At 46.6% G+C, this 20897-nt stretch overlaps 1 protein-coding gene across 1 annotated transcript in view; it reads right to left on the bottom strand.

Moving 5' to 3' along the window:
* smg6 (SMG6 nonsense mediated mRNA decay factor) overlaps positions 1–20897 on the bottom strand; it is a 451841-nt gene that overhangs the window by 249257 nt on the left and 181687 nt on the right. The window contains 1 exon segment of the mRNA XM_068010820.1: positions 20334–20490. Coding sequence (XP_067866921.1) covers positions 20334–20490 — 157 coding nt within the window.

Below are 20897 nucleotides of genomic sequence, written 5' to 3'. Positions count from 1 at the left end.
GGAATAGCTGTTGTTTTCAACACCGAACGGAGAAAGTGCACTTCAAAGTAATTCACTGTTTGTAAAGCCCTTCACTGTGTGATAAAATATGACCTCAATGCAAGCCATCCAATATCTTTTCAGAAATAACTGGGCAGCAAGATTCAGCAATTTTGCAGAGAATTGTCATTTCAGCCCGGAAATGATTAACACAAATTTAATGGAGGCTCCACACATTGAACGCAGCTCTGAAGATCCACTGCACAGCGCACCAACTGGTCAGAATTACTGGTTTATGCACCCCTGCTGCGCACAGCATGCACAGTAGGTGGGAAGGGCAGATTCTGCATCATTCTAAGTTTATAGTCGGCTGAATCCCCACGACAGCCCTTGCTCTGTGTCCACAGTATTTAATTGCTCCCTGCTGGCGTTTTGCATTCAATCTAAAATCCTTTAAGACAGTGGGGGAGGGAGTGAAGACTTAGTAAAGGTTCTCTGTTGTACAAGAAAATTGGATTATCTTCTCCCAGGAGAATTCTGCCTAAGAGTAAGTTCAAGGTAGCCTCCCCTGCCAGGTGTGCTGGAACATGCCAGCAAACAGGGAGGGACACAGCCCTGTGGGTATAACTGCAGGCCTTTAGTTGGCCGACTGAAGAGGTGCACACCACAACGACGAGCTCTTTCAATTCTGAACATCTCAAACCCGAACATCAAAGTGAAGCAGGCTCCACTGCAAGTCCCTGCCTGTAATAACTTTTATTTTTTCCATTTGCTGAGATGAGCTTCCCTACAACTTCTCTTTTCTTGCCCTCCTTCTTTGCCGTACTGTTATATGATTCTTCTCCATTTTGCACCAATTCCTTCCTCTCTTTTGATGGTGCTGTCTCTCATTAGGGTCCAGTTCCAGAAGGTGCTGACTCTCACTGGGGTACAGTTTATTAATTTTTTATTTAGAGATACAGCACTGAAACAGGCCCTTCGGCCCAACGAGTCCGTGCCGACCAACAACCACCCATTTATACTAATCCTACACTAACCCCATATTCTCTACCACATCCCCACCATTCTCCTACCACCTACCTACACTAAGGGCAATTAACAATTAATTAACAATGGCCAATTTACCTATCAATCTGCAAGTCCTCGGCTGTGGGAGCAAACTGGAGCTCCCGGCGGAAACACACGCAGACACAGGTAGAACTAGCAAACTCCGCACAGGCAGTACCCAGAACTGAACCTGGGTTGCTGGAGCTGTGAGGCTGCGGTGCGAACCACTGCGCCACTCAGTGATTCTCACTGGGGGACAGTTCCTGAAGGTACTGACTCTCACTGGGATACAGTTCCTGAAGGTGCTGACTCTCACTGGGATACAGTTCCTGAAGGTGCTGACTCTCACTGGGATACAGTTCCTGAAGGTGCTGACTCTCACTGGGGGACAGTTCCTGAAGGTACTGACTCTTACTGGGGTACAGTTCCTGAAGGTACTGACTCGCACTGGGGTACAGTTCCTGAAGGTGCTGACTCTCACTGGGGTACAGTTCCTGAAGGTGCTGACTCTCACTGGGGTACAGTTCCTGAAGGTGCTGACTCTCACTGGGGGACAGTTCCTGAAGGTGCTGACTCTCACTGGGGGACAGTTCCTGAAGGTGCTGACTCTCACTGGGATACAGTTCCTGAAGGTGCTGACTCTCACTGGGATACAGTTCCTGAAGGTGCTGACTCTCACTGGGGTACAGTTCCTGAAGGTACTGACTCTCACGAGGGGAGAGTTCCTGAAGGTGCTGATTCTCACTGGGGGACAGTTCCTGAAGGTACTGACTCTCACTGGGGGACAGTTCCTGAAGGTACTGACTCTCACTGGGGGACAGTTCCTGAAGGTGCTGACTTTCACTGCGGTACAGTTCCTGAAGGTGCTGACTCTCACTGGGGTACAGTTCCTGAAGGTACTGACTCTCACTGGGGTACAGTTCCTGAAGGTGTTGACTCTCACTGGGGGACAGTTCTTGAAGGTCCTGAATCTCACCGGGGGACAGTTCCTGAAGGTACTGACTCTCCCTGGGGTACAGTTCCTGAAGGTGCTGACTCGCACTGGGGTACAGCTCCTGAAGGTGCTGACTCTCACTGGGGTACAGTTCCTGAAGGTGCTGACTCTCACTGGGGGACAGTTCCTGAAGGTGCTGACTCTCACTGGGGGACAGTTCCTGAAGGTACTGACTCTCACGAAGGGAGAGTTCCTGAAGGTGCTGACTCTTACTGGGGTACAGTTCCTGAAGGTACTGACTCTCACGAGGGGAGAGTTCCTGAAGGTGCTGACTCTCACTGGGGGACAGTCCCTGAAGGTGCTGACTCTCACTGGGGTACAGTTCCTGAAGGTACTGACTCTCACGAGGGGAGAGTTCCTGAAGGTGCTGACTCTCACTGGGGTACAGTTCCTGAAGGTGCTGACTCTCACTGGGGTACAGTTCCTGAAGGTGCTGACTCTCACTGGGGGACAGTTCCTGAAGGTGCTGACTCTCACTGGGGGACAGTTCCTGAAGGTGCTGACTCTCACTGGGGGACAGTTCCTGAAGGTGCTGACTCTCACTGGGGGACAGTTCCTGAAGGTGCTGACTCTCACTGGGGGACAGTTCCTGAAGGTGCTGACTCTCACTGGGGGACAATTCCTGAAGGTGCTGACTCTCACTGGGGTACAGTTCCTGAAGGTACTGACTCTCACGAGGGGAGTGTTCCTGCAGGTGCTGACTCTCACGGGGGGACAGTTCCTGAAGGTGCTGACTCTCACGAGGGGAGTGTTCCTGCAGGTGCTGACTCTCACGGGGGGACAGTTCCTGAAGGTGCTGACTCTCATTAGAAAACTGAAAAAGACTTTCTAGATATCACTCATAATTACTCTGAAATACAGTAGCTTTTGTTATTTAGAACCCGTAACACAAGATTCCATAAAAAGTATTAAGTTGACCGAGCACTTAATCTGTTTTTGGATGTGTCAGTTAAGGTGCGACACCTGGTCCCCCAACAATAGTCAGATAGGACCTCAGCATTGCAATTCATTCCAAGGGCAGCACCTCCAACAACGCTGCATTCAGCAATGCAGCATTTACCCAGTACTGTACTAGATATGAACTCAAATCCACAACCTGCTGACTGCAGTCCAGAAATGGGGATTTTGTACATGCAGGAGTGGTTAAGGCTTTAGATAAATGAGCTAATAACATGGGGAATGCTTCAATAAGAATACATAAACAATAGTATTCCCTGCATTAGCCAGTATAATAAATGCTAATCCCAATAAATGACATAAACTAGGCAGAAGTACAATATCATTGTAATCCAATTAAGTGGAAGTAGCCATCATGACAATCACAAAACAAAGAGCAGGAATGTCAGGAGAGGAAAAAGGCAATAATTTTCTAAATACTGCATGTAACTTTTGGCATCAGGATTCAAGCAGGTCACACATCTCGAGGTTTAGAACATAAACCAGACCGATCAACGTAAGACATCCCAATCCAGAGTATCATGTTCTCAAAAGAACGGTATGCTGCAATATACATTTCATCTCCCTCCTGTAACTAATGAGTTCACAAGGGGATTTAGAAGAGAGATGGGCAGAGAGAGAACAGGCTACAATGGAGAGAGAGGGAAAACAGAGCAAGAGAATGAAAATATAACAAAACAGAGAGAGCCACAAGTGAGGGAGATAAATTTACAAAGCAAGCACAGGCAGAGTCCAAGCATGAAAGGGATGCAGAGAGAACAGCAGCTGGACTATCAGAGATAACAACAGAGAACAGACTAAAGCCGATGCCATCCTTTTGTAATCTGAATGTAGAAGACATATTGCTGTGCAATTTTTAAGAGTGACAACATACTGAATATGAAAACTGACCACCTCTCAAACTGTAAACTGTCAGGACCTAAACACTAAGTTATCTTCAAGTGATTCATACCAGTGTCTCCCCCAGCTAACTGAAGAGCATTTCCACCCACACCCATCAGAAACTGGCACAGTGGTGCAGTGGTTAGCACCGCAGCCTCACAGCTCCAGGGACCCGGGTTCGATTCTGGGCATTGCCTGTGCGGAGTTTGCAAGTTCTCCCTGTGACCGCGTGGGTTTTTGCCGGGTGCTCCGGTTTCCTGCCACAGCCAAAGACTTGCAGGTGATAGGTAAATTGGCCGTTGTAAATTGCCCCTAGTGTAGGTAGGTGATAGGGAATATGGGATTACTGTAGGGTTAGTATAAATGGGTGGTTGTTGGTCAGCACAGACTCGGTGGGCCAAAAGGCCTGTTTCAGTGCTGTATCTCTAAATAAATAAAAAAAATAAAAATAAATAAACTCAGTGCAGGTTACGTACATGCTAGCTAAGTGCTGGGAGCGGGCTGATGAAATATAACTGAGCAAACGTTCAGGAGTGCAGAAATGTACACTAGGGTCACTTGCTGTTCTCATGCGCATTCAAGTCAGATCAAGCAGGGAAGCCACACACAATGTCTCTATGACAGAGGGAGCCGTAGCACCTCTGCATGGCAACTAAACAATAAACAGTAAAAAGAGGGGGAAACTTACTCAAATCTAAATAGTCCTATCAAAAAATGTAGATGGAATTATAGAAAGTTACAGCACAGAAATAGGCCACTTGGTCTATCAAGTCTGTGTTGCTATTTTTCTCCATATGCGATCAAAATCCCTGCTCACCACCATTAGTACCCCATTTTTAGTAGCTAGTTGAAACTTTGATTGTGCTGCCCAGCAGACAGCTTGCATTCTGCGCAGAACACCTTTTCTAGTATTTGGACGTTAATAGTTCCATACCTTGATGAGTTCCCCTCTTACCTTCTCCCAAACTGCAAACCTGAAGTTTGTCTAACCTTGCCTCTAGCTCAGCCCTTTTACAGAGGATCACTCTACTCTCAACTTGATAAATCAATTGCCTGTTGCAAATCTGATTATCTTAAATGGAGTTACCTGAAACAAATTAAGTTTCGCTGTTGGGATATAGTTCCCCATCCCAACCAACTGGGTACAATAATAAATGACTCACTCTCAGGCCTCATCGCCCTGTCACCAGCTTGTGCGGTGCGCAGGAGGAATCCAAGCCGACTTACTTCAGCAACAACTGTTACTCGCCATAAAAACAAGAAATGCTGGATTCACTCAGCAGGTCTGGCAGCATCTGTGGAAAGAGAAGCAGAGTTAACGTTTCGGGTCAGTGACCCTTCTTCGGAGTTCCGAAGAAGGGTCACTGACCCGAAACGTTAACTCTGCTTCTCTTTCCACAGATGCTGCCAGACCTGCTGAGTGAATCCAGCATTTCTTGTTTTTGTTTCAGATTTCCAGCATCCGCAGTATTTTGCTTTTATTTAACTGTTACTAGCCCTTTGATTTAAATTAGGTCTCAGATGTGGTTCAGTGGAAGCACTCTGACCTCTGCGTTTGTTGCTTCAAATCCCACTCCAGAGACTTGAGCACATACTCCAGGCTGACACTCCAGCTGAGGTGAGAGTGATTGCCCTTAACAACAAGGCAGCATTTCACCAAGTATGGCATCAGAGTGCTAATAAAATTGAAGTCAATGGGAATCGGGGGAAAACTCTCCACTGGTTGGAATCATACCTAGCACACTAGAAGATGGTTGTGGTTGTTGAAGGTCAATCATCTCATCCCAGGACATCACTGCAGGAGTTCCTCAGGATGGTGTCCTAGGCCCAACCATCTACAGCTGCTTCATCAATGACCTTCCCTCCATAAGTTCAGAAGTGAAAATGTTCAGTCCCATACATAACTCCTCAGATACTAAAGGAGTCTGTGCATGCATGCAGCAAGATTCAGGGGAGGCAGTGGCATAGTGACAATGTCACTGGACTAGCAATCAGAGGCCCAGGCTCATGCTCTGGGGACATTGGTTTAAATCCCACTATGGCAGCTGGTGGAATTTAAATTCAATTAATTACGATCTCTGAATCCCCCACTATCAATATCCTGGGGGTTACCATTGACCAGAAACTGAACTAAAGTAGCCATATAAATACCGTGGCTATAAGAGGATGTCAGAGGCTAAGAATCCTGCGGTGAGTAACTCACCTCCTGACTCCCCAAAGCCTGTCCACCATAAGGCACAAGTCAGGAGTGTGATGGAATACTCTCCACTTGCCTGGATGGCTGCAGCTCCAACAACACTCAAGAAGCTCGACACCATCCAGGACAAAGCAGCCCGCTTGATTGGCACCCCATTTACCACCTTCAACGTTCACTCCCTCCACCACCAAAGCACAGTAGAAGCAGTGTGTACCATCTACAAGATTCTCTGCAGCAACTCATCAAGGCTCCTTCAACATCACCTTCCAAACCCGGGACTTCTACCATCTAGAAGGACAAGGGCAGCAGATGCATGGGTACACCACCACCTGCAAGTTCCCCTCCAAGCCACACATCATCCTGACTTGGAACTATATCGCTGTTCCTTCACTGTCGCTGGGTCAAAATCCTGAAACTCCCTTCCTAACAACACTGTGGGTGTACCTACCCCACATGGACTGCAGCAGTTCAAGACAGCAGCACACCACCACCTTCTCAAGGGTAATTAGGGATGGGCAATAAATGCTGGCCTGGCCAGCAATGCCCACATCCCATGAATGAATAAAAAAAAATCTGGAACTTAAAAAAAAATCTAGTCTTAGTAATGGTGACCCATGAAACCATTGTCAATTCTCGTAAAAACCCAGCTGGTTCTCTAATGTCCTTTAGGGAGGGAAATCTGCATCTTTACCTGGTCTGACCTACATGTGACTCCAGACCCACAGCAATGTGGTCGACTCTTAACTGCCCTCTGAAAGGTTCAGCAAGCCACTCAGTTTTACAAAACCGCTAGAAAAAAGTCTAAAAGGAATGAAACCAGATGGACCACCTGGCATCGACCTAGGCACCAGAAAATACATAAGCAAATGCAACTATATTGACCCTGCAAAGTCCTGCTTAGTAATACCTGAGCGATTGCGCCAAAATTGGGAAAGCTGTCCCACAGACTAGTCAAACAACAGCTTGATATCGTAATACTCACTGAATATACCTTACAGCTAACGTCCCAGACACCATCACCATCCCTGGTTATGCCCTGTCCCACCAATAGGACAGACCCACCAGAGATGGCAGCACAGTGGAATATAGTTAGGCGGGATGTTGTCCTGGAGTCCTCAACATTGACTCCGGACCCCATGAAGTGTCATGGCATTAGATCTTTCCACTGTTTGGAGTCATGCCTAGCACAAAGGAAGATGGTTGTGGTTGTTGGAGGTCAATCATCTCAGTCTCAGGACATCACTGCAGGAGTTCTTCAGGGTAGTGACCTAGGCCCAACCATCTTCAGCTGCCTCATCAATGACCTTCCCTCAATCACAAGGTCAGAAGTGGGGATGTTCGCTGATAATTGTACAATGTTCAGCACCATTCGCGAATCCTCAGATACTGAAGCAGCCCGTGTCCAGATGCAGCAATATGTGGACAATATCCAGGCTTAGCTTCAAAGTGGAAAGTAACATTTTATCCACACAAGTGCCAGGCAACGACCAACTCAAACAAAAGAGAATTTAACCATCTCCCCTTGACATTCAATGGCATTACCATCACTGAATCCCCCACTATCAACATCCCGGGGTTACCACTGACCAGAAACTGAACTGGACCAGCCATATCAATACTGTGGCTACAAGAGCAGGTCAGAGGCTAGGAATCCTGAGGCGAGTAACTCACCTCCTGACTCCCCAAAGCCTGTCCACCATCTACAAGGCACAAGTCAGGAGTGTGATGGAATATTCTCCACTTGCCTGGATGGGTGCAGTTCCAACAACACTCAAGAAGCTCAACACCATCCAGGACAAGGCAGCCCACTTGATAGGTACCCTATCCACCACCTTCAACATTCACTCCCTCTACCACCAGCGCACAGTGGCAGCAGTGTATACCATCGGCAACATGCACTGTAACAACTTGCCAAGACTACTTGACAGCACCTTCCAAACCTGTGACCTCGACCACCTAGAACAACAAGGGCAGCAGGCGGATGGGAACACCACCACCTAAGAGTTCCCCTCCAAGTCACACACCATTCTGACTTGGAACTGTGTCACCTCTCCTTCACTGTTGCTGAGTGTACCTGCACAAAGACTGCACTGGTTCAACAAGGTGGCTCACCACTACCTTTGCAAGGGCAATCAGGGATGTGCAACAAATGCTAGCCTTGCCAGGGATGCCCACATCCCATGAATGAATAAAAATAAAACTCGCAGTGCAGTAGAGAGAGAGTGATGCACCATCGGAGGTGCCATTTTACGAACAAAGGCGCTAATCTGTCTGCCTGCTCTGGTGGAGGAAGATCATCCCACAGCACAGCAGTGGAGTCCTCATGATGTCCAGGTCAAATTTTAATCCCCAGCCAATATCAAACACAGATTTGGTAATTTATCGAATTCTATTTGTGAGACCTTGCTTTGTGCAAATTGATTGCCCTGCTTCCCTACAACATTGACTATACTTCAAAAGAAGATTTGTTTTAGAAAGCCCCCAGGCCATGAAAAGCTCTATATAAATGCAAGTTCTTTCTTCCTAAATTGACACCTCTTTAATTTCCATTAATACTCAGTTCTGCCATACATCCTGCCTTGGCAAGAACACAAAGCCAGCATCTTAAACACAACACCCACCCCCCCCACCCCCAAACCACATTTAACTTCACTCACATGTCATGCAGACCCCCACCTGACAAGAATGAGGCACACTAATTTCACCACATGGGCATCAAATTTCAAATTGTTGCTGGAAAGAAGAGAGGGCCTGTGACTAGGTTTTTTTTTATTCATTCATGGGATGTGGGCGTCACTGGCTATGCCAGCATTTATTGCCCATCCCTAATTGCCCTTGAGAAGGTGGTGAGCTGCCTTCTTGAACCGCTGCAGTCCATTTGGGGTAGGTACACCCACAGTGCTGTTAGGAAGGGAGTTCCAGGATTTTGACCCAGCAACAGTGAAGGAACGGCGATACAGTTCCAAGTCAGGATGGTGTGTGACTTGGAGGGGAACTTGCAGGTGGTGGTGTTCCCATGCATTTGCTGCCCTTGTCCTTCTAGTTGGTAGAGGTCGCGGGTTTGGAAGGTGCTGTCTAAGGAGCCTTGGTGCATTGCTGCAGTGCATCTTGTAGATGGTACACACTGCTGCTATTGTGCGTCGGTGGTGGAGGGAGTGAATGTTTGTAGATGGGGTGTCAATCAAGCGGGCTGATTTGTCCTGGGTGTTGTCGAGCTTCTTGAGTGTTGTTGGAGCTGCACCCATCCAGGCAAGTGGAGAGTATTCCATCACACTCCTGACTTGTGCCTTGTAGATGGTGGACAGGCTCTGGGGAGTCAGGAGGTGAGTTACTCGCCTCAGGATTCCTAGCCTCTGACCTGCTCTTGTAGCCACGGTATTTATATGGCTACTCCAGTTCAGTTGCCAGGCCCCTGGCTGTAAAGACATTTTTGCATATTAAAAGACAGTGCTTGGAACAAAGGAGCTATCCCCTGCTCCAGTACAATCCACAAACAGACGTGGTCAAACCAGTTAGTCACATGACTAATAAAACCAAAACAGTGCTGGAAATACTCAGCAGGTCTGGCAGCATCTGTGGAGAGAGAAGCAAAGTTAAAGTTTCAGGTCAGTGACCTTTCATCAGAACTGACTGACTAACGGTCTCCTTATCTGAGGAAGGATATCCTTGCTATAGAGGGAATGCAGCGAAGGCTTACCAGACTGATTCCTGGGATGGTGGGACTGACGTATGAGGAGAGACTGAGTTGTTTATATTCGCTGGAGTTCAGAAGAGTGATGGGGGATCTCATAGAAACCTATAAAATTCTAACAGGACCTGACAGCGTAGATGTAGGAAGGATGTTCCCGATGGTGGGGGAGACCAGAACCAGGGGTCATAGTCTAAGGATACAGGGTAAACCTTTCAGGACTGAGATGAGGAGAAATTTCTTCACCCAGAGAGTGGTGAGCCTGTGGAATTCACTAACACAGAAAGCAGTTGAGGCCAAAACATTGTATGTTTTCAAGAAGGAGTTACATATAGCTCTTGGGTCGAAAGGGATCAAGGGGTATGGGGCGAAAGCCGGAACAGGCTACTGAGTTGGATGATCGGCCATGATCATAATGAATGGTGGAGCAGGCCCGAAGGGCCGAATGGCCTATTCCTGCTCCTATTTTCTATGTAACTTGCTTGGCAGTCTGGGGTTTTCTTCTGAATTGTACAGTTTGAACGGAGAGCTGGCAGAAAGCAGAATGCTCCTGGACCAAAGCAGACCTCCTCTCCTGTCTGCCTGCTCCCATCTCTTTCTCACGGAACTCCAAAACCCACTGAAGACACATGAACCCCAAGAGAGAAAAGTCTCCTACAGTGAATAAGGTTTGTGAATAATACTGGACCCCAACGAGCTCGCAGCACCGCGACTACAACTCTTCAGAGATTGTCTCAAATCTTTCCACTTTATTTTTCTTCTGCTCTTTTCTGTCTCTAATTGCTTGCGTGTATGGCGTATGCATGCTAGATTGGGACGCCGTGTGTATCGGTAAGCGTTAACCGAATTAAGAGTTTAAGTTTTTGATAAATTTCAACTTTTCTTCTCTTAACCTATAAAAGCCCTGTTCTTGCTGGTTTCTTTGTCTTATAATTGGAAAGCGGTGAACAAGGTTTCACCAAGGGGGAACTAAAAACACGGTGTGTTTAAAGTTAAACCCTGTTATAGTAAGACCAGGGAACCCTAGACCTCTTGCTCACCTAGTCGTAACACACAGCATTGCATTTTTTTTAAATAGACTTTTTTTTGACAGGAGAAAAAAATCCAAAAAACTTCAGTTTCTGAAAGGAGTTATTTTTATTATTTTAAACTATGATGTAATGGGAACCAGAGATGCATTTGGCTGCCAGCTGCTTTAAGAAAAGTGTTTACAGGGTTAAAAGCACAAACACAGAACTTTACATGACCCCTAAGTAAAACGGAAAAAAAAGAGAAGAAAGAAATGATGTATTGCACTGGTCTTAGATAGTTTATCCAAAGCTGGCTGGGCAGACAACAGACGGATGTGATATGGCTTTAGTCTAATATTCCAGCCTCTCTACTTGCTTGCCCATGAGACGCTCCAGGCTCTGCTCGCCTCCTCCCTGTGCCCCTCTGTTGACTCTAGATCCTTACGAGCCAAAGCCATTACACGAGTTAAGTCACATACAATCCATGGGCAGCTGCCAAGAAACACCATTCTATAGCTCCAAGGCAAAGGGAAAATAAGGAAAAGGAGAAGGTGGGGGGGGAGGGAAAAGAGAGGAGGACCTGACACTGACATACCACAGTCATGTGACTTTGCTGCAGCCACACAGCTCTCGGTGTGACCCAGATCCTGTAAATACTCCAGCAATCTCAAGAGTACCACAATGATTCCCATTATGTAACCCCAGTCATGGGCAGGCTGCCAACTACAAAACAAAGAGGACTTTCTGGCTTGGCCCGCTTTCTATTTTCCTATCCCAGCTCCGGGCCAAGACAGTGTCATACAGCTGTGCAGGAGTGAACGAAGGGCTGAGACTCCTAGCCGCTGCAGCTCCAAACTCAGCTCTCATCTAGGCAAACTCTCTGAAATTTACATCATGGACAGTAGTGTGCATGACTGCTTTATCAACACTTAGTTCAGCGTAACAGCAACGCTGACCTTTTTTAAAGAAAAAGAGGGGAGTAAATCTAGTTTATTGTCAAGTCTTAAGAGAACTCAGGTGCACAGACAATTCTGAAATTTTTTTTTTATTCATTCATGGGATGTGGGTGTCGCTGGCCAGGTCAGCATTTATTGCCTATCCCTAATTGCCCTTGAGAAGGTGGCAGTGAGCTGCTTTCTTGAACCGCTGTAGTCCATGTGGGGTAGGTACACCCACAGTGCTGTTAGGAAGGGAGTTCCAGAATTTTGACCCAGCGACAGTGAAGGAATGGTGATATAGTTCCAAGTCAGGATGGTGTGTGACTTGGAGGGGAACTTGCAGGTGGTGGTGTTCCCAACCATTTGCTGCCCTTGTCCTTCTAGTTGGTAGAGGTCGCGGGTTTGGAAGGTGCTGTCTAAGGAGCCTTGGTGCATTGCTGCAGTGCATCTTGTAGATGGTAAACAATGCTGCCACTATGCGTCGGTGGTGGAGGGAGTGAATGTTTGTAGATGGGATGCCAATCAAGTGGGCTGCTTTGTCCTGGATGGTATCGAGCTTCTTGAGTGTTGTTGGAGCTGCACCCATCCAGGCAACTGAAGTGTATTCCATCATACTCCTGACTTGCGCCTTGTAGATGGTGGACAGGCTTTGGGGAGTCAGGAGGTGAGTTACTCACCACAGGATTCCTAGCCTCTGACCTGCTCTTGTAGCCACGGTATTTATATGGCTACTTTAGTTCAGTTTCTGATCAATGGTAGCCCCTTGGATGTTGATAGTGGGGGATTCAGCGATGGTAATGCCATTGAATGTCAAGGGGAGATGGTTAGATTCTCTCTTGTTGAAGATGGTCATTGCCTGGCACTTGTGTGGCACGAATGTTACTATCCACTTATCAGCCCAAGCCTGGATATTGTCCAAGTCTTGCTGCATTACTACATGGACTGCTTCACTATCTGAGGAGTCACAAATGGTGCTGAACATTGTGCAATCATCAGCAAACATCCCCACTTCTGACGTTATGATTGAAGGAAGGTCACTGATGAAGCAGCTGAAGATGGTTGGGCCGAGGACACTACCCTGAGTTACTCCTGCAGTGATGTCCTGGAGCTCAGATGATTGACCTCCAACAACCACAACCATCTTCCTTTGTGCAAGGTATGACTCTAACCAGCAGAGGATTTTCTCCCGATTCCCATTGATCTCAGTTTTGCTAGGGCTCCTTGATGCCATACTCGGTCAAATGCTGCCTTGATGTCAAGGGCAGCCACTCTCACCTCACCTCGAGTTCAGCTCTTTTGTCCATGTTTGAACCAAGGCTGTAATGAGGTCAGGAGCTAAGTGACCCTGGCGGAACCCAAACTGAGCATCACTGAGCAAGTTATTGCTAAGCAAGGGCGGCACAGTGGCGCAGTGGTTAGCACCGCAGCCTCACAGCTCCAGCGACCCGGGTTCAATTCTGGGTACTGCCTGTGTGGAGTTTGCAAGTTCTCCCTGTGTCTGCGTGGGTTTCCCCCGGGTGCTCCGGTTTCCTCCCACAGCCAAAAGACTTGCAGGTTGATAGGTAAATTGGCCATTGGCAATTGCCACTGGTATAGGTAGGTGGTAGGGAAATATAGGGACAGGTGGGGGTATGGTAGGAATATGGAATTAGTGTAGGATTAGTATAAATGGGTGGTTGATGGTCGGCACAGACTCGGCGGGCTGAAGGGCCTGTTTCAGTGCTGTATCTCTAAACTAAACTAAACAAGTGCAGCTTGATGGCACTGTTGATGACACCTTCCATCACTTTACTGATGATTGAGTGTAGGCTGATGGGGCAGTAATTGGCTGGGTTGGACTTGTCCTACTTTTTGTGTATAGGACATACCTGGGCAATTTTCCACATTGCAGGGTAGATGCCTGTGTTGTAGCTGTACTGGAACTGCTTGGCTAGGGGCGCGGCAAGTTCTGGAGCACAGGTCTTCAGTACTATCGCCAGAATATTGTCCAAAAGGCCCATAGCCTTTGCAGTATCCAGTGCCTTCAGTCGTTTCTTGATATCACGCGGGGTGAATCGAATTGGCTGAAGTCTGGCATCTGTGATGCTGGGGACTTCAGGAGGGGGCCGAGATGGATCATCAACACGGCACCTCTGGCTGAAGATTGTTGCAAATGCTTCAGCCTTATCTTTCGCACTGATGTGCTGGGCTCCCCCATCATTGACGATGGGGATATTTGTGGAGCCACCTCCTCCAGTTAGTTGTTTAATTGTCCACCACAATTCACGGCTGGATGTGGCAGGACTGCCGAGCTTAGATCTGATCCCTTGGTTATGGGATCGCTTAGCTCTGTCTATATCATGCTGCTTACGCAGTTTGGCACGCAAATAGTCCTGTGTTGTAGCTTCACCAGGTTGTCACCTCATTTTGAGACATGCCTGGTGCTGCTCCTGGCATGCTCTCCTGCACTCTTCATTGAACCAGGGTTGGTCTCCTGGCTTGATGGTAATGGTAGAGTGGGGGATATGCTGGGCCATGAGGTTACAGATTGTGGTTGAGTACAATTCTGCTGCTGCTGATGGCCCATAGCGCCTCATGGATGCCCAGTTTTGCATTGCTAGATCTGTTCGAAATCTATCTTATTTATCACAGTGGTAGTGCCAAACAACATGAAGGAGGGTATCCTCAATGTGAAGGCGGGACTTCATCTCCACAAGGACTGTGCGGTGGTCACTCCTACCAATACTGTCATGGACAGATGCATCTGCGGCAGGCAGATTGGTGAGGACGAGGTCAAGTATGTTTTCCCCTCTTTTTGGTTCCCTCACCACCTGCTGCATATCCAGTCTAGCAGCTATGTCCTTTAGGACTCGGCTAGCTCGGTCAATAGTGGTGCTACCAAGCCACTCTTGGTGATGGACATTGAAGTCCCCCACCCAGAGTACATTCTGTGCCCTTGCCACCCTCAGTGCTTCCTCCAAGTGCTGTTCAGCATGGAGGAGTACTGACTCATCAGCTGAGGGAGGGCAGTAGGTGGTAATCAGTAGGAAGTTACCTTGTCCATGTTTGACATGATGCCATGAGACCTCATGGGGTCGATGTTGAGGACTCCCAGGGCAACTCCTTCCCTGCTGTATACCACTGTGCTGCCACCTCTGCTGGGTCTGTCCTGCCGATGGGACAAAACATACCTGGGGATGGTGATGGTGTCTGGGACATTGTCTGTAAGGTATGATTCCGTGAGTATGACTACGTCAGGCTGTTGCTTGACTAGTCTGTGGGACAGCTCTCCCAACTTTGGCACAAGCCCCCAAATGTTAGTGAGGAGGACTTTGCAGGGTCGACAGGGCTGGGTTTGCCAGTGTCATTTCCGGTACCTGGGTCGATGCCAGGTCGTCCCTCTGGTTTCATTCCTTTTTATTAACTTTGTAACGGTTAGATCCAACTGAGTGGCTTGCTCGGCCATTTCAGAGGGCATGTAGGAGTCAACCATATTGCTGTAGGTCTGGAGTCACATGTAGGCCAGACCAGGTAAGGACAGGAGATTTCCATCCCTAAAGGACATTAGTGAACCAGAGGGGTTTTTACGACAATTGACAATAGTTTCATGGCCATTAGACTAGCTTTTAATTCCAGATTTATTAATTAAATTCAAATTCCACCTTCTGCTGTGGTGGGATTTGAACCCATGTCCCCAGAGCAATACCCTGGGTCTCTGGGTTACTAGTCCAGTGACAATACCACTATGCCACTGCTTCCCATGCAACTGTGAGTGACAATAAAAACTGTACAATCTCACCTACAGGGATGAAATCTGGCAGCGTAAAGATTAACAGGAATAAGACGTCAAGTTCGAATTTCAGTGAAATCTGACATGGTTACATTTGAAATAATCTCCTGAATGATTTATCACTTGCTCACTCCCCCCCCCCCCCCAGTTTGCTGCAGTGCAGGTGTAATAGGTAAACAGAGAAAAAATAAAAGCCAGTGTGATGCCATTGGATTAGTTACAGTGGATAACCTATTAAGATATCAGCTGCTCAGCAACAGGCCCCCACAGCAAATTAATAAACACCGTCACAAATAGGGACAATAGAAATCTGGGCAACACTTCTGCAAAGTCTGTGGGGAATAGTTCTTGAAATCTCACATCCACTTGTGTGCCATTTATTTGCATTTCTTGGCTATGCATCAGTGCTATCTCGATGGAGCGAGTGCAGGAGATAAAACCTGCACTGAGTTCCAATAAAAATTTAAATTTAGTGAATGTTCCACATGAATAAGTGCACTGCCAACACCCAAAGACACCCTTCTAAATTTACTAATCGTCCATTTTTTTGCCTTGTGTCCATTTGCAGATTTAGTTTAAATATATTTAATCATGCAGTGAGCACCCTTATAACCATGGAAACTGGTTAGGAGGAGTTAGGCAATGTAAGTGAACTGAATTATCAAAAGACAACGTCATTAGCAACTCACACATACACTGGAAAATATCACAAAATGCTTCCTTCACAAGAGAGGGATAAATTGCAGCACTGAGCTGATTAAAGGTGGCAGGCTTTTGGGAAACTTTTGAAAGTGGGAGATGAGACTTTGGACAGGGAGGCACCTTAAGAGCTTTGGGGGTGAGCTGGGACACAGAGCAGGAAACTTTTGCAGAGGGGTGGTGATTTTGAAGCCAACAGTCCACTTTAAGTGTAGCTTTCCAATATTTTAGAGAAATAAGACGTGGATAGAAGAAAATTATGGTTTTCTAATGTTGGATTCTTTTTTATTTATTTATTTTTATTTATAGATACAGCACTGAAACCGGCCCTTCGGCCCACCGAGTCTGTGCCGACCAACAACCACCCATTTATACTAACCCTACAGTAATCCCATATTCCCTACCTACACTAGGGGCAATTTACAACGGCCAATTTACCTATTACCTGCAAGTCTTTGGATGTGGGAGGAAACCGGAGCACCCGGCGAAAACCCACGCAGACACAGGGAGAACTTGCAAACTCCGCATAGGCAGTACCCGGAATTGAACCTGGGTCCTTGGAGCTGTGAGGCTGCGGTGCTAACCACTGCGCCACCCATTAACAAGATTGCCCAGATTCCCTAATGAGTCAGTGAGTTTATCCAGTAATTAGTTAAGCTGCACTGACCAGGGAGATAATCTGCGCTGTTAGCTAAGGCACTGGTGGGTGTGCTACAATTGAACAGTACACCTCTGTGGAGTGGGGTGGGGCGGGGGTGGAAGTTAGTCAGGATTCTCCTTCAGATCAGTATCAAGTGGTTCCCTGCTGGAACTGCCCATGCAAATGGCGCGTGAAGAGATGATCAAACGAAGCTGCGATGCTCACTATAGTTGAATAGCATGCCAGCACACTCTCCCTGGTCCGCATGTGAAGATGGTCACTGCCTCCGGGAGAAAAAAAAGGCAAGTAAAATTTGCTAAAGATGACTTGTGGATGCAGAATACAGTTATTTACCTACAGGCAGACATAATATGGTCTGTGTGTGCTACCCCTTTATAATATGCCCTGTTTCCACCTGCTTTTGGACTGAGAAAAAGGTGATCATATGACCGTCATTTCCTGTATCCCTTCCCAGATAGGAATGAACATTACATCAATAAAAAAAAATCTTTAAGAACAAATGCTTAATTTCTGATAGAAGCAATGAGAGAATTGACACACTATCCAACTACAATAAAAGCTGTCAGATGTAGCTCAGTTGGTAGCACTCTCGCCTTTTAATCACAAAGTTCCAGGTTCAAGTCCCACTCCAGGGCTTCAGCCCAAATATCAAGGCTGACATTCCAGTGCAATACTGAGGGAGCGCTGCACTATCGGAGGTGCTGTGTTTTACAGAATCACAGAATAATACAGTGCAGAAGAGGCCCTTCAGCCCATCGAGTCTGCACCGATGAGATGTGAAACCAAAGTTCCATCTGCCTGCTTGGGTGGATGTAAAAGATCCCATGGCACTATTCCGAAGGTGAGCAGGAGAGTTAGCCCCATGTTCTGGACAATATTTATCCCTCAATCAACATCACAAAACAGATTATCTGGTCATTGCCACATTGCTGTTTGTGGGATCTTGCTGTGTGTAAATTGGCTGCTGCGTTTCCTACATTACAACAGTGACTATATTTCAAAAGTACTTAATTGGCTGTAAAGCGCTTTGAGATGTCCGGTGGTCATGAAAAGTGCTAAAGAAATGCAAGTCTTTCTTTTCTTTTAACTTAATTTACACAGTGCCTTTAATGTAGTCAAATGCTCCAAACTGGAGGATTATCAAACAAAATTTGACATCGAGCCACATAAGGAAATATTAGGACAGGTGACCAAAAGCTTGCTGAATAGGGAGGTTTCGAGAAGCATCTTAAAGGAAGAAGTAGAAGTAGAAAGGCAGAAAGGTTTAGGGAGGGAATTCCAGAGCTTAGGGTCCAGGCAACTGAAGGAACAGCTGTCAATGGTGGAGAGGGTAAAATCAGGCATGCTCAAGAGGCCAGAATTGGAGGAGCACAGATATTTCAGAGGGTTATAGGGCTGGAGGAGATTACAGAGACAGGGAGGGATGAGGCCATGGAGGGATTTGAAAATAAGGATGTGAATTTTGAAATTGAGGCATTGTTGGACCGGGAGCCAATATAGGTCAATAAGTACAGAGGTGATGGGTGAATGGGACTTTGTGCAAGTTTGGATATAAGCAGAAAAGTTTTAAATGAGCTAAAATTTCTGTCGGGCGGAAGATGGGAGTCCGGCCAGGAGAGCACTGGAATAGTTAAATCTTGAGGTAACAAAGGCACGAACAAGGCATTCAGCAGCAGTCAAGCAGGGGCCACGGAGGTGGAAATAGGTGGTCTTAGTGATGCAGCAGATATGTGATCAGAAGCTCTTTTCAGAGTCCAGTCACAGTCAATAGGGATAGAATTTGGGTACCAGTTTCCCAGCCCTCACCCCCCAAAACTCCCACCACCACCGCTCATGACATCATCTGAACAGAACTACAGGTTGTTACATCCACACTGATTCGAATCAGCATCTTCAAAACAAGAACAAGAAGCAACAGAGGCGTTGAAAACTTTACAGAAAGCGAAGATGTCTTAAGTAGAATTCAAAAATTGATTTATCAAATCAAATATTCCCTTAATCACCTCTATCCTTCCTCCCAGAGTCTTAGAGTTATACAGCACAGAAACAGGCCCTTTGGCCCATTGTGGCTGTGTCGGCCATCAAGCACCTATCTATTCTAATCCCATTTTCCAGTACTTGGCCTGTAGCCTTGTACGCTATGGCGTTTCAAGTGCTCATCTAAATACTTTATAAATGTTGTGAGGGTTCCTGCCTCTACCACCCCTTCAGGCAATGTGTTCCAGATTCCAACCACCCTCTGGGTGAAAAATGTTTTCCTCAAATCCCCTCTAAACCCCCTGCCCCTTACCTTAAATCTATGCCCCCTGGTTATTGATCCCTCGACGAAGGGAAAAGGTTTCTGCCTATCTATACTATCAATGCCCCTCATAATTTTACATACCTCAATCAGGTCCCACCTCAGCCTTCTTTGCTGTGAGGAAAACAACCCTGGCCTATCCAGTCTCTCTTCATAACTGAAATGCTCCAGCCCAGGCAACATCCTGGTGAATTTCCTCTGCACCCTCTCCAGTGCAATCGCATCCTTCCTTTAGTGTGGTGCCCAGAACTGTACACAGTACTCCAGCAGTGGCCTAACTAGCGTTTTATACTGCTCCATCATAACCTCCCTGCTCTTGTATTCCATGCCTCGGCTAATAAAGGCAAATATTCCATATGCCTTCCTAACCACCTTATCTACCTGTGCTGCTGCCTTCAGTGATCTATGGACAAGTACACCAAGGTCCCTATGACCCTCTGTACTTCCTAGGGTCGTACCATCCATTGTATATTTCCTTGCCTTGTTAGTCCACCCAAAATGCATCACCTCACACTTCTCAGGATTAAATTCCATTTGCCACTGCTCCGCCCATCTTACCAGCCCATCTATATCGTCCTGTAATCTAAGGCTTTCCTCATCACCAATTTTTGTGTCATCTGCGAACTTACTGAACATACCTCCTATATTCATGTCTAAATCATTAATGTACACACAAACAGCAAGGGTCCCAGCACTGATCCCTGTGGTACACCACTGGTCACAGGCTTCCACTCGCAAAAACAACCCTCAACCATCACCCTCTGCCTCCTGGCACTAAGCCAATTTTATATCCAATTTGCCAAATCGCCTTGAATCCCATGGGCTCTTACCTTCTTAACCAATCTCCCATGCGGGACCTTATCAAAAGCCTTACTGAAGTCCATGTAGACTACATCAACTGCCTTACCCTCATCTACACATCTAGTCACCTCCTCGAAAAATTCAATCAAGTTTGTAAGACACAATCTCCCCCTGACAAAGCCATGCTGACTATCCCTGATTAATCCCTGCCTCTCCAAGTGGTGATCAATCCTGTCCATCAGAGTTTTTTCCAATAGCTTCCCAACCACTGATGTTAGACTCATTGGCCTGTAATTACCTGGCTTATTATCTAGATGCCAAAATAAAAAAAAGCAGTAGAAGGGAAAAAGAATGAAGGAAGAAAAACAAAGATTTTTTTGTTACGGTCTAAGCAAAGGTGAAAATAACATACTCTTTTGGCAGAATGAGGGAGTTGGGTGGTGGGTTCCACTCATCTGGATGGCCCAGCATCCAATCAGACCACACTTTCACACTGGGAAGCAGCTCCTTCAAGTCAAAGTTGAAAGCAGACACTTTGATATCATCTTCTTCCTCCTCACTTGAACGGGCTGTAACACAAACAAACGGTATATAAATGACTTGTTAAATGCTGAAAGTAGTAGTCATTTACAGAGAGTTTCTAGGATCCTTATTGGGACAATAACACAAGGGTATTTAATGAAAGTTCTCCATTAACAGATATATTGAAACAATGCCTTCTATGAGACTACCCAGCTTTATTCTGAGTCTAAACAGATTAAACAGCTACTGAGGCATTGAACAAAGCAGTTTTATCCCTCCTTTTCCTACCACGAGAAGGCATTGCCAGGAAATTTACTTGTCTTGTAAATGGGGTCGAACCAAGGGGTCACAACAACCATTTCACCGGATGGGCAAGAGGACTAAGCCATATCCTCTTGCATTTTCAGGTGGCGAACAACAATTGATGGGCAGTCGCTGCATCTCAAGTTCACCA

Source organism: Heterodontus francisci, chromosome 30 (assembly GCF_036365525.1).
Source record: "Heterodontus francisci isolate sHetFra1 chromosome 30, sHetFra1.hap1, whole genome shotgun sequence".
NCBI lineage: Eukaryota > Metazoa > Chordata > Chondrichthyes > Heterodontiformes > Heterodontidae > Heterodontus > Heterodontus francisci.
This window is presented reverse-complemented; position numbering and strand designations above follow the sequence as displayed.